The 13,880-nt window shown below is 41.2% G+C and overlaps 1 protein-coding gene across 1 annotated transcript in view; it reads right to left on the bottom strand.

The window, feature by feature from the left end:
* LOC129839511 (heterogeneous nuclear ribonucleoprotein L-like) overlaps nt 1-11,561 on the bottom strand; it is a 59,747-nt gene extending 48,186 nt beyond the window's left edge. Inside the window, exon 1 of the mRNA XM_055907014.1 lies at nt 11,166-11,561. Within this exon, the coding sequence (XP_055762989.1) occupies nt 11,166-11,378 (213 nt within the window). The 5' untranslated portion in view covers nt 11,379-11,561. The remainder of the gene's footprint in view (nt 1-11,165) is intronic.
* Nucleotides 11,562-13,880: the final 2,319 nt, after the last annotated feature.

Genomic DNA, 13,880 nt, shown 5'->3' with positions numbered 1-13,880 from the left:
TCCCAGTGCTCCTTTGAGAAATTCCCCTTCAACCTCGAGGTTAAATAATGTCCCCACTGATCAGCATATCTTTTGAATGTGAGGTTAATAACTACTTCGTATTAGAGAGAACATGCTTCACATACATCCTAACACCACACCCACACCCACACACACACACACACACACACTAGACATATGCCTCAGTGGCTCAACATTGGAATGTGCCTTTGACTTCTAATTATCGCAGAAGAAAAAAGATTCTCATCCAATTTTAATTTGGGTAACATCATTGGCATGCAGGTCTGTCTGAAATGCAAATGTCCTATAATTATGCCAACGTATAAAAAAAGGGCCAAACTTGTCAACAGATGTGGTGGAATATTCATTCTCATATCTTTACATATCAGACGAGTTTATTTTTAATCACTCAAACGCATAATCACCCTAATCACACGAAGAGATAACAAAACGATTGTCATTCTCATCGGACGCTGTCTAAAACACACAGGAAAAGGTGAGGAGGACCTTTACTACCAGATGAGTGAACGTGTAGTGAGGTGAAACCATTCTCATGAGATGACTAACCTTGCCAGAGGCCTGAGGATTTGGGTTAACTTCCCGAGCTAATGACCAGCCTCGGCTATAGCTCAGTGAGCTAGCAGTCTTGTGACACGCGAGAGACCCTGATACGAACCCCGATACGAACCATACTGAAACAGCCATTTGAAACGCAGCTATTCAAATTCAACTTATGTTCCATATGTTTCAGAAGGGCCAGTGAGGTGTGTCCGTCTCTTATTCAGTTTAGGCCATCATTAAGGCGTGCCGTTATGTAGCCTGATTGCATTTCAAGCTGAAAAGCGACAATAAATGCTAAGCATTTCCTTGATTATCGATTGGCAGACTTTGATGATGTCGGTCCATTGTTTTGAGGCTGACAGAAACAGTAAAGACAGCGGCCTGGATTGGTCTAGCAGTTACTGTTGCCGTCGGCATCAGAGCACGTGTACAGGTGCACCTGATGCACAGATTCATTTGATCACTCTGTTGTTGCAGAGAATTTTCCTGCACGGCAGGAAATGCAATGGTTTAAAAAGGCTTCTGAAGTTTGTGATTTCCACTTTAAAATGGAAAAATGTATCAACCCCTACCAAAATGGCCATTAATTATAATCCACATAATAATTCACATTTCCTGTTACTGCAGGATTATTTTCCTACATTTACATTTGAGTCATTTAGCAGACACTCTTATGCAGAACTACTTACAATAGTGAGTGCATACATTCCTGCTGTGAGAAACGGATCAAATTAAGATATGACATACAGTATGTATGCAGGTGTTGGCGTTTGAATTTAGTTTGCAGCGCACCCATACTTTCCTGTCTCTCTTCACTATCTCTGTCCAGTAAAACATATATATATATATTTTTAAAGAAAACAAATACGTAAACGCATTTGAGAGTGATGGGGATAGTGAAGGGCTCGGCCATACGATCTCACAGTCCGTTACATCACGGCATGTTGCCACTACTACCAAAGTCACACCTGGTTGAGGAATCTCGAGAAGGCCACCGGCTTCTTCATCATGCTGACAGACCAGCAGGATTTAGCCGAGTGCCAATATACACTCGTACTGAATTCTTATTATTTTTTGACTGAATCTTGCTCATTGTCTCCAATACTCCAAATGCCATAAGGTCTTTTCCTCACTTCTATAACTGACTACAATGTCGAGGCTCTCCTAGAAGTTGGCGTGTGAGGGGGAATCATTTTGATATCATGGATGGTCAGTCCTTGCATCCATAGCTCTGTCTATGCATTGATGAGTGGTTACATTTCTCTTCCCCCATCCCTCAGCTTTTTACCAAAACAGGGGCGGGGAATATGCTTTGTTATTGTTTCAACTGCTGCTTGCCGCTTTAATGTAGAATCTAGTGCGGGGAAAGACTGGGACCAGAAATCAGCCCAGCATTTCTAACACACCAGGATTTTTTTCCCCCTCCAAGCCCCCGTTATTAGCCAAATAATGATCATTTTGCACAACCCCCCAATTTAGACATGCCAACTGGGCAAAAAAATTGCCCTATGGCCAGTCTGTCTCTGATGTGCTACAGCTTTCTCCAGGTGTATCTTACTTCATCTTACTAATGGCACTGAATCTCCTTCTACACATACAATATGAATGCAGTACTTTCCCCAAACAGGAAATCAAAGAAGATAATGAAAATGTATAAATAAATCAGCAGCAATAACAACATATGTAATATCCTCATATCGTCTGTTTGGTGTTCTTGCGTTGAAAAATGCTAAGTCGTATTGACAAAATGCCAACAGCTACTATATGTAAATAAAGCCTCCTCAAAATGTAAATTAGTCGTAAATGTGTCTCTGCTTCGAGCACTCCCTCAACACAACCTGTTTCAGTAAGTGTGCCTATCTCTGCGTGACGTTTACCATGGTTAACAACACTAAAAACAACATAAATGGTGCAGAAAAACCAACATTTCGTCTCTAGGCTTCCACCTGACGTTAGCTTTGGAGAAGCAATAATAGGCGAGGGCACAGGCCTCATTTACATATACTTCAATAAACCACACAACAACAAAAAACTGTCGGGATCAGCATTAATTCCAGCGCCGGATTACATAAGACACTGACTCGCAAAAGCCAAGGAATACTAAGGAACGCCTCTCCGCCAGTATCTCTGATGTCAGAAAGAATTGGGAGAAATAACGGCCCGCAGTGCGATGTGCCAGCTAAGTAGGGCATGTCGGGAGCTGCCGCCGCCAGCCCGCCTGCCTTCAGAACTCTCCTTTTGCAAGGGGGCGAACTGCTGCTTTCAAGCTCTCCCTCTGAAGACGATGTGGAGATCACAGAGTTGCGTAGATAAAGCGCCTGTGATTCTACTCCCCCACCTCCATCCCCTTCCCTCCTGCGCCCCACCCCCACTGGAGTCTCAAAATTAAACTTTAATAAAGACAGACAGGGCAGCAGAGTTAATATGGAGCTGCGCTGCCCGATCCCTGGCTGGTTGCAGTGCAATGACGAGCATCCAAAGTTCAGCTGCACAGCCTTGAAGTCATGCTGGTACCCAATGAATGTAGCCAAGTTATCGTTACTCATTGTGTATTTATTTTTACTTTTATTAATACGTGTTTTTACTTTTCTATTATTTCTCTTTTTTATTTCTCTCTTCATTGTTCGGAAGGGCCCGTAAGTAAGCATTTCACTGTTAGTTACACTTGTTGTTTACGAAGCATGTGACAAATAACATTTGATTTGATTTGCATTGAGAGAGTTGCCAGACCAGTCGCTGTATGCTTATAAAGGGAGTTTTGAAGAAGATGGTGGCCACTGGCAACGCCACAACCAACACCACCTATATCATATCAGCCCTTGCTAATATTACCGTTGAATTGCTGTTTTAAAAAAATTCTGGGGTACCAGTATTGCCTCAAGAGATATTCCATGTTGCTTTGTTTGGACTGGCACCGTAGAAAATGGTCATTGGCCACAGCAACCCCCCCCCCCCCCAAAAAAGTTTGTTGTATATATAATGAACACAAATTAGGAAACAATATTTCCTATACGTGAAATGCACTGCAATTTTACATCTAGGCATTGCTTTGTAGGTGTGTAGACTAGGAAATGTTCTCTCTCCCTCTCTCACTGCGCTTGCAGAGTATCACTTATTCATTGAATGCCGACATTTCAGCCTCACGACCGTCATCAGAGATCTTAACCAGTATTTCCTAGAACATCGTCATGTCAGTCTTGGAAGGGGGAACTGACTCTGAGTCACCCTATTCCCCGTGTCTTACAGCAGTGGTTTCATCAAGCTCAAGCTCCTGGCATAGTCTGGTCATGACGCTGCAACTACTGCTGTGCTGTGTTCACGGGAGAGAGAGGTGGAGAGAGGGATAGAGAACGGGAGGGAGTGAAAAGGGAGATGGAGAACGAGAGAAAGGGAGAGGCCCAAGACGGGGGGGGGGGTGGCTCTGCAAAAGAGAGGGCGAGTTGGACAGAGAGCCTTATCCTGGTAATGAAGAGAGTCGGTCAACAAAGCCACCGGGAAACATCCTATCCCTCTCTCCTTCTACTACAGTCATCTGTTAATGTTTGCCTTTTCAATTGTTTGCCCAGTGATTTCCGATGGGAATACACTTCACAGCACTAGCCTCTCAGTTCTTGTTACACTCTTCAATTGGACAGTTGTACTGTTTTCCTGTTTTAGGTACAATGGCTTTAGGCGATCTCAACATCACGGCCATCTTTACAGACTAGGTTTCAAAATGTGTACTTCTGTGGCGTTACAGCTCTAGCATGGTCCCATATCTCTTTGCGCTGTCATGCTAACGGCCATAGCACTAGAAACACAGAGCCTGAAAGATTGACCCGCATATTCAATTCAAATTGAAATCTCTCTTTTTAAAGCCATCCTCCCCCCACCTTCCTCGACTTTTCACAAATAAGTCTATTTAACGCAGGTATGTTCCGCAGAGCATCAAATCCTCTTGCAGAGTCACATGCAGGTAAGATGCGTTGATGTTCTAGATATTATCGGACAGAGCAGATTCCCGAAGTTTCCAAAACACTGACCTTTGACAATAACTCTCAAGATTGAAGAGATGAGCTCTATTTCAAAATGTCACTTTTTTCAGAGAATAACCCCTGTTCCATACACTGGACATAATGAGCATGCGGCAGCAGACAGCCTACAATAACTTAATGAAAATGCCATTGTGTTCTTTTAATTGTTGTATTCATTTGTCCTAATGTTACGAAATACCCTTCATAAACACAACCAACTAGCATATATGAAATGTGTCTATTAGGCTTATACTTGAATGTTGCAGTCAAAAGGACCGCTCATTGGCTCAAAGCGGGGTCCCTCGAGGCCCTGCTTTTCTAGTGAGAGGAGTTAGCTACAGAGCACAAACAGTTCTGGGATTAGACTGCCAAACCTAATCTTCCCTACTGATTTGGGAGCAATATAAAATGATATCAAATAGAAAACTGTCCGATATTGACAGTGTTCACAGAAAGGCATTCGCAGCGGGCATAGCTGCCTCACTGCCTCACTGCCTCACTGCTTGACACTTATGGGGCCAGCTAAGCTACTGGAGGAAAAGGGAAGAGACGATAGTTCGAGAGACTGAAAGAGAATGGGGAAAGGTGGAGAATTTCGTTACACTCAGGCCTCAGCTGAGTTTAAATCATAAGCTCCTAAGTGACTCCTGATAACATCAGCACAGTGGGAATCTGCCCAAGAGCCTGTCGGCAAGGAAGAAGAAGAAGAAGAATAGGAGATAGAAAAAAAACTGACGATAATGATTCACTTCAAACGCCACCCTGGGAGCATTAAGCCTTCTCACTACAGCTCAATGAATTTAAGAGAGAGAGACTGAGAGACAGAGACAGACAGAGCGCGAGACAGAGAGAGAGAGAGACAGAGCGCAAGAAGGCACAAACAGCGAAGCTAAGAAAGATAGCATCAGTTGAACACTTCCTCTGGGTGCGTGGAAGTCAAAAGGAAAGAAGAAGAAGAAGAAAAAAAGTGCCACAACCACTTTAATATGAGCCATCTTTGCCATCTTCAGCATCTGTCGTAGGTTATCGTATTTCTTAAGAGGTCAACAGATGCTTGCGTTGTAACTACCTTGTGGTGGAATGTGGAAAACCAAGCATACTAGACTGAGAGAACAGAACGACACTTAGCAACACACAGACATGCACACAGACACACAGACATGCACACAGACACACAGACATGCTCTTTAACCTTGACAGTGTTGATTGCTGGTTCGTCAAACGCGGAACCCTCCTTGGAGACTCCTTTATCTCAGCTCAAATGTAGGTTGTTAGTTCCCAACAACTTTACATCGCTCCTTGAACGTAACATAATTCTCTGAATGATTCTCTTTTTTTGTTGTGTAATACTAGATTACCGATTGCCTGTCCCTGACACTCATCTTCATGACAGGATGAAAGCATACGATTTCAGATTTTATTTTGATCGGAGACAACACATGGGATTGGATCACTTTCAATGCAAAACCAGCGTACTTTATACAGGTACAGGCCAAGACAAAGACTGTTTGGTATACTTCAGTCTGCCTCAGAATGACAGGACGTCAGGAGGCAGAGACAGAGGGTTCGGCTCATCTTTGACAAATGGGCAATTCTACGGCGACAGAAAGACGCCAAGACTCTGACTTTTCCACTTTAAAAGGATGCCAAACCGAAAACCATTGATTTGCAAAGTGAAACAAACCATACAACTCTCGGACTTTCAACAGAACCTTTGACAAAAACAGATTTCATCGAAAAACTGTGAAGAGTAACAGAATGACATTTTCCAACAACTCTGGCAAACACTGTATCTAATCCAAAGTAATATTCAAAGATGTCTGCCTAAAGAATGGATTGTCAGATATGATATGACACGTTGACTTTGATCAAAATCTATTTTGGTTATTGAACTACAGTAGGTGCAGTGGATTAACACCCAGTAGCAGAATGATGGTAGCAGAGTAACATCATGGGTCCCTCCCTGATCTGTACTATACAGAGATGCATGGTGGTGTATCCTGAATAGGTGCACAAAGCTAGAACAATGTTATTACAATATTATTCTATACACTAGCTATTACTATAATGAGCTCAGACGTCAAATAATACCACATTTGGTTGGTCCGAAACGTACCAAGTCTGTGCCAATCATATACGTCTATGTTTAACAAGTTTGGACATCCCAGTACAACACAGTAGAGCACAGTACAGAACAATACAGCGGAGTTCAGTACAGTAAAATACAGTGGAGTTCAGTACAGTACAGTTTAGTAGACTATAAGCTAGTTTAGTACAGTACAGTAAAGTACAGTACAAGACAGTAAATTATACTGTACTTTACTTGTGTGCTCTACTGTACTAAACCATTCTCTACTGTACAGTAAAGTACTGTACTTTATTGTACTGACCAATACTATACTCTACTGTAGTGTATAGTGCTGTTCAAACGTGAAACAGATGTCTATGATTGGTTTAGATTTGGACTGACCATATTTTCACTACTTTTCAATGTCCATGGATGTCCGGTGTCGGTCAGTGCTCAGTGAGTGAGAGGGCTGGCTACAGTAAATGGGAAGAGAGGGGGCTCATGGGTAGGTGTCAGTAGTGACGGGGGAAAGATCTATACAGTTACATATAGGGATATTATTTGACGATATATCGTATAGTAACGTTTTGACAATATCGCAATATAATTTTTGCGCAATATGTTTGGAACATCGCATCGCAATAAAATCACAGTATGGAATTTCAAAACATATAGAATTGTGAAAATCGCAATACATATCGTATTGGCACCTAAGTCTCATCATAATATCGTATCGTGAGGTCCCTGGTAATTCTCAGCCCTAGGTGTCAATAAGAGCTGGAAGTGGTGACATTAACTGGCGAGAGTTGAGAGACAGGGAGAGAGAGAGGGGGGTGGTGTTCAGACTGTTTTCACACTCTTGGTTTGTCCATGAGACAGAAGGAGAAAGAAAACAGTTATGAGCTGAACATAACAGTATGCCAGTGGAAGGGAGGACAGTAGAAGGTAACCCAACTGTGGTTTGTGACTACTATAAACGTTCATTGCAGCCAGTTCAGTTTCAGTCATTCTGTTACTGATTTGGTAACAGAATAACACACTTTAATCACACAATAAATCATCAACCAAATGTTATCCGTAAAAACACTATAACTAATTAGCAGGTCTACCTTTACAGTACTTGTTACTTCTGTGAACTTTCATTATCCTCCCTCCTCATGAGGGAGAGAAATGTGAAAATATCTTAAAGATATGTGGTGTTTTGGTAACAGAATGACAAGACACTATGCAATATTTCTTAAACTTACAGATGGCAAATCATTTTGGCAAAACTAAATATAAATGATATTAGTTGGCAGGGGACTTTACTTCAGCATTATTGTGTTTTGATGTATTTCTTATACCCTTTAAGACTGTTTCTGCTGGATTTTTCTAAGATCCCTTTTCCATCTGTTTGACCAGAAATCAAAGCCTTTGCTTATTCCTCATTTTTAGAATGGAAAATGTAGAGACATTTATATATGCCTTCATTTCTCAAAAGGTATTTACTCTTAGATGTCATTTTGACACCCAATTTGATGTGCTCCTATGAACTTCTCATGTTAGTGCTCATGGGACTTTTTACATGGAAATTCCCTAATCTGGTGTAGGAAGTAGACCAGACACTGGTAACCTAGCCTGGTCCTAGATCCGTTTATGCAATGTAGAATAAAATAGAATACCATTCAGCAGAAATATAAATACAAGCAAGGCACTCAAACTAATTTACAGTAAAATAATTACACATGTACCTTGGAAGGGGATATGCAGAGCAAAGTTTTGAATTGAGAAAATGTACGTTTGCAGCGTTCGATCTAATGTCCACAGTTAGTATGGATATTGGAATATAGTCCCAGTCAAAGTTCTCCCAGAGCTGTGCCACCCAGATCCACACTGAAGCTAATTTCTTAGCTAAGCTGCCGCAGCCCTATCTCCGGTAACAGGTTCCACGCAGCCCGCCGTTTGTAACATGCTATATTCTGTGGAAATGATTAATTCCATGTCACAAAATGCAAACATTGCCATCTTTTGTGCCCACAAAATACCAAACGGTTATACACTAAAACCCCGCGAGGGACTGTGTCTGCCTCCCAAATGGCACCCTATTCCCTATATAGTTCACTACTTTTGACCAGGGCCCATATGTCTGTGGTCAAAAGTAGTGCACTATATAGGGAATATTTTGCCATTTGGGAGATTCATCCCGGCATCTGAACAAAGCTCTGCCGCGCACCCAGATGTTTATCACCCAGGGCCCTTGGCTTTATGAGATAGTGCCTAGCGTCGCGCCAGTAGTGGCATTACTACCATCCACGAGACCACAATGTAATTCCCTCTTTGCATATGCCAATGGGATACGATTAAGAATGCAAACTGCACCTCGATCTATCTCTCCCTATCAAAAACACCCACGAGGCTCATTGTTAGGCACGTAATAAAAATTGTAATGTTCTATTGAGCCCCGATAAGGCCTACCGCCGCCCACCTAGGCTCTTCTGATGTGCTTGTCAGGGCTGGGGATCACTTTCACAAAGGGGACGCTGTCTGGCAGCATTCCAAATGGCACCCTATTCCTTATATAGCGCACTGCTTTTGACCAGGGCCCTGACATTTGGGATGCAACCTCTGCCATTGCTCAAACTGAGGAGCTATTGTTGCGAAGCCAAGTAGGAGATTGATATACCAATAAAAAGTGTAGCGAATAAAACCATATAGGAAGTCTCCACTTCCCCCTTCCTCGTGCCAATAAAAAATGATAGACAATCAGTTACCAGAGGGTGATGATGATAATCCGTTAACAGGCAGGTTATTAAGAGAAGCGGAGGTAACCGTAGCAACATGCTACTGTTGAACACATGAGAGGGTGTGATGTCATGTGTTATATATACCATGGTTGGAAAGTGTTTCCCCTTGATTTGACTCTTATTGATAATCCTTTAACGGACAATCTATCAAAAGGTGCTACCGTTGAACACAGGGGAGGTGTGTGATGTGTCAATGTCACGTATACTCTCTCTCCGGCCTCTAGGTCACCAGGCTGCTGATTATCCCGCACACCTGTCACCATCGTAAAACGTGATTTAACTCTTTCTTAAATTACCAATTTGAGGCATCAGGGCGAAATACAAAAATTCAAAAATCTCTTTTATTTTATTAACTCTTATTTTACGAGGTACTAGGTTGACTAAAAACACAAATTATTACAGCAACAGTTTGGGGAAGGGATATCCAATATCCAAGATTGAGAACATTTGGGTCAGTTTTTCAGACACAGATTAGGCCTAGTCTTGGACTAAAAAGTGCTTTCAATTGAAAATCTCCATTGAGAATGCTTTTTTACTCCAGGACTAGGACAAAAATGTTTAAAATTAATGTTTAATTTATTTAGACTGTGGGTCTTTAAGAAATGCAAGGAGGGACACATTGGATGTCTTGGCAGCCCAAAAAAGGTACTGGTCCAAAGATTGAACAAGAGCGTGTGTTTTCGGTTGATTGGACGAGTGATAGCACTGTCTGTGGCTACACAGGGAGCAGCAAATGTCAAATACGGCCAGATAAGCAGTGCTCAACCAGGCAGACTCCATAACCACTCTGTATTCAAATAGTTACATTTCTCTTACAGCTCTCTCTGGAGATGGACCCGATGCAGCATGTGTGATTTGGAATCCTAAGCTAACCCTCCTGTATTACTCATAAAGGATCCTAGACCACAAATCTAGATATAGAATACTTTGGGTTTTGAAGTCTATTTCAGCATGTGGATAAACATATGTGTTCATAGTTTTGTATATAACCATGTAAATACATATTTATGAGGGTAATATTATGTTGTGACTGTGAATGTACGTACTTCAGAGCATCTCTGTCATCCTCTTTGGTGAAACAATGTTAGCTTTGGGTGAGAAATGGGATATGGTTCTTCACAGTGACATTCATCCAAATGTTATAATAAATATTTTAAGCCCCAGTTCATAGCGTTTGTCTAAATCTAGTTAAGCTAAGACACCCACGGATACATTTCTCCAGGGGGCAGTCTCTAAATCGATGGGAGCCTGCGTATTATTTGTCTCATTATTATTAAGACAAAATAGATTTCAAGCCGCCAGACTGTCGGGGACACTAATGTAAAATCAAATTACGGGGTAACGAAGTTAAATAGCGTGCTTCGTTCGGCTGAAAAATCCCAAGTCTTGTGTTCTGATAGATATGAGCTCCACAGCTCCACACACTTTCTATGGACAATTTTTGATCTTTCATTTTTATGTTGTAAGCTTTCTAAAGAACATTGCTAGATATATTGGACACAAAACTAAATTGTCATTATTGGAAATCAGTCCTTAAATAATCAAGTAGCCTAAAGATGATCAGAACTGCGGCTGGATCTGTCAATCCAAGTCAAAAAACTTTATTGAAGACTGTCACTTGCCCAGAGATAGAGATAGAAAACAACACTGACTTGTTTCTTTGAATATGGTCATTGATGATGCGCACTTTCTTAATCAAAGCCAACATAAGAAAAAGGGCAATGTTATGTCTACACCCACCTTTCTTTCAGACCCAAATTTTTTTGTTGACCACAGGGCCCGGTTTTCCCCGGCGGTCCCCGTAGCATCCTCCTCATCTCCTAGCAGCCCCGCGGAAGCTGTATCTGAATCCTCCCCCTCCTCCAGATCCTCTCCCTCCTCCACATCCATCGTTTTGAGACGCTTAGGTGCTCTCTCGTATTCCCCTTCCTCGTATTCCTCAATGAGAGACATTGTTGATGAATAGCAACAATTTTTGGTGTTAGATGAATTCACCACCTGAGAAATAAATCACAAATAGCAGTCCGGGAAGTTGCATGCACGTGGCTCTAAAATAGAATGTCGACCAAGCGAACTAGAATTCTGACAGCTGTGCGCATCGACGGTAATGTCATCCGTAATGCCATCCTCCAATACGCCCCCTTCTTGTGCGTGCACCTTCACTCTTTTGTTCACATTGCAGATTTTCTTCCATTGGACAACCCATGCTTCTGTTCTGAATATAGTCGTTGATTGGCTATGGCGGTTAGGCGTAAAAAGCGAACATATGATAGAAGCTTCTGTATCGCCGAAGACGAGCCACAGTCTGTAGTCTACGTGCATACCATCAAAAAGTAGACCACTAGGCCTAATTAAAAGGTAAACAATGAAGCAAATGTATCCCATGACACTTCACATTTAAGTCATTTAGCAGATGCTCTGACTTACAGGAGCAATTATAGTTACGTAACCGACCTACCTAGTTAGCTCAGGAATTTCGAACCAGTGACCTTTCGGTTACTGGCCCAATGCTCTTAACAGCTAGGTGACCTGCCGGTCTACTTTCACATGCAAATAGCACCTAATTTCTATAGGCAATCCATAGGCCATTGACCAAGTACTATTCTGTTATACCTATGTAATAGTACGGTAGTATTAGACTTAGAACTACACAATGAAGAAAACAGTCTAGTTGTTTCAACTAATTACTATTAAGTGACTGGTTCCACGTGTTAGGCCTACCTAAACTTAAAAAATGAGTTGGCGCTAACTTAGGGCCCAAATGTATTTGGGCATCTTACCTAAAAAAGGCTGTGGAACCAGCAAGGTTGGAATAATGCAGGGGCTTACCGGGGCTGAAGCCCCTGGGCCCAGGAGGCAACAATTTTGTATTTAAGTAAACAAATATATATATATATATATATATATATATATATATATATATATATATATATATATATATATATATATATATATATAGTACCAGTCAAAAGTTTGGACACAGCTACTCAATCCAGGGTTTTTCTTTATTTGTACTATTTTCTACGTTGTAGAATACTTGTGACGACACCAAACAATGAAATAACACATATGGAATCATGTAGTAACCAAAAAAGTGTTAAACAAATCAAAATATATTTTATATTTAAAATTCTTAAAAGTAGCCACCCTTTGCCTTGATGACAGCTTTGCACACGCTTGGCATTCTCTCAACTAGCTTCATGAGGTAGTCACCTGGAATGCATTTCAATTAACAGGTGTATCTTGTTAGAAGTTCATTTGTGGAATTTCTTTCCTTCTTAACCCTTTCATGCATGAGTTCTAAATATCTCTAACGGTCGCCCCAGTGTGAATTTTTTTATCCACGTGATATTAGAAAGTTCTCTCCATTCCAGAATGTGATTGTTACGCAACAGTACATTTAATCCGTGAATTTAGACAGTTTTTATTTATAGGCTGTTTCAACTTCAATTTCAAATTATTTTCAAACAAGTTTTTATTTTCTAAGAACAGTTTGAAATGAGGTGTGTTCCGCCTCCTCATTCATTTACATAAAAATAGTAATTTTTACTTTTGCGGACAATTTAATTTTTGGGACATTTCTGACCCGGAGAAAATTCCCCGAGCACTTCCCAATTGTTTGTGCAGTTCAAGTCTGCAGACATTTGCGCTTCTCCCGTCAGAACGGGATCTGCACACGTGTTTACATTTTCCATCTGTTGCCCGCATTGCAGTCATTGTTGTTTTAGTTACTAATAATAACTTTGGAAATGTGTACGTTTCTATCAAAGTAAGTGCCTTATTACGTTGTAATAGTTTCTGTATGTCGTTTCTATTGTAGCTTACTGTATGTATGGAACATAATCTATTTGTGTATATTCCTTATAACCGGGGACACGCGAGGTAACGTTACTCATTTCATAACCTTTATGGTGTTATATTCAATAATACTTATGTAGCTAGCTACATTCTTCTATCAGCTCTGTAAAACAATGCTAATTACGTCAGAGAAGTATTACCTTGTGTTGTATTTTGAAACTACCCTGGCATTATGCCAACCAAGTGGTGCAGCGGGCAAAGGCACAGCACATCAGTGCTAGAGATGTCACATCAGACTCCCTGGCTCAAATCCAGGCTGTGTTTCTATCAAAGTAAGTGCCTTATTTGGGTATAATAGTTTCCGTATGTCGTGCTATGCCGTTTCTACTGGAGCTCACTGTATGTATGGAGCATAATATGTTTGTGTATAATCCTTATAACCGCGGACACGCGAGGTAACGTTACTCATGTCATAACCTTTATGGTGTTATATTCAATAATACTTATGTAACTAGCTACATTCTTCTATTAGCTCTGTAAAACAAAGCTAATAGCTTGTGTTGTATTTTGAAGCTACCCTGGCCTAAGTGGCGCAGCTGTCTATGGCACTGCATCTCAGTGCTAGAGGCATCACTACAGACACCCTGGTTCAAATCC

Source organism: Salvelinus fontinalis, chromosome 3 (assembly GCF_029448725.1).
Source record: "Salvelinus fontinalis isolate EN_2023a chromosome 3, ASM2944872v1, whole genome shotgun sequence".
NCBI lineage: Eukaryota > Metazoa > Chordata > Actinopteri > Salmoniformes > Salmonidae > Salvelinus > Salvelinus fontinalis.
This window is presented reverse-complemented; position numbering and strand designations above follow the sequence as displayed.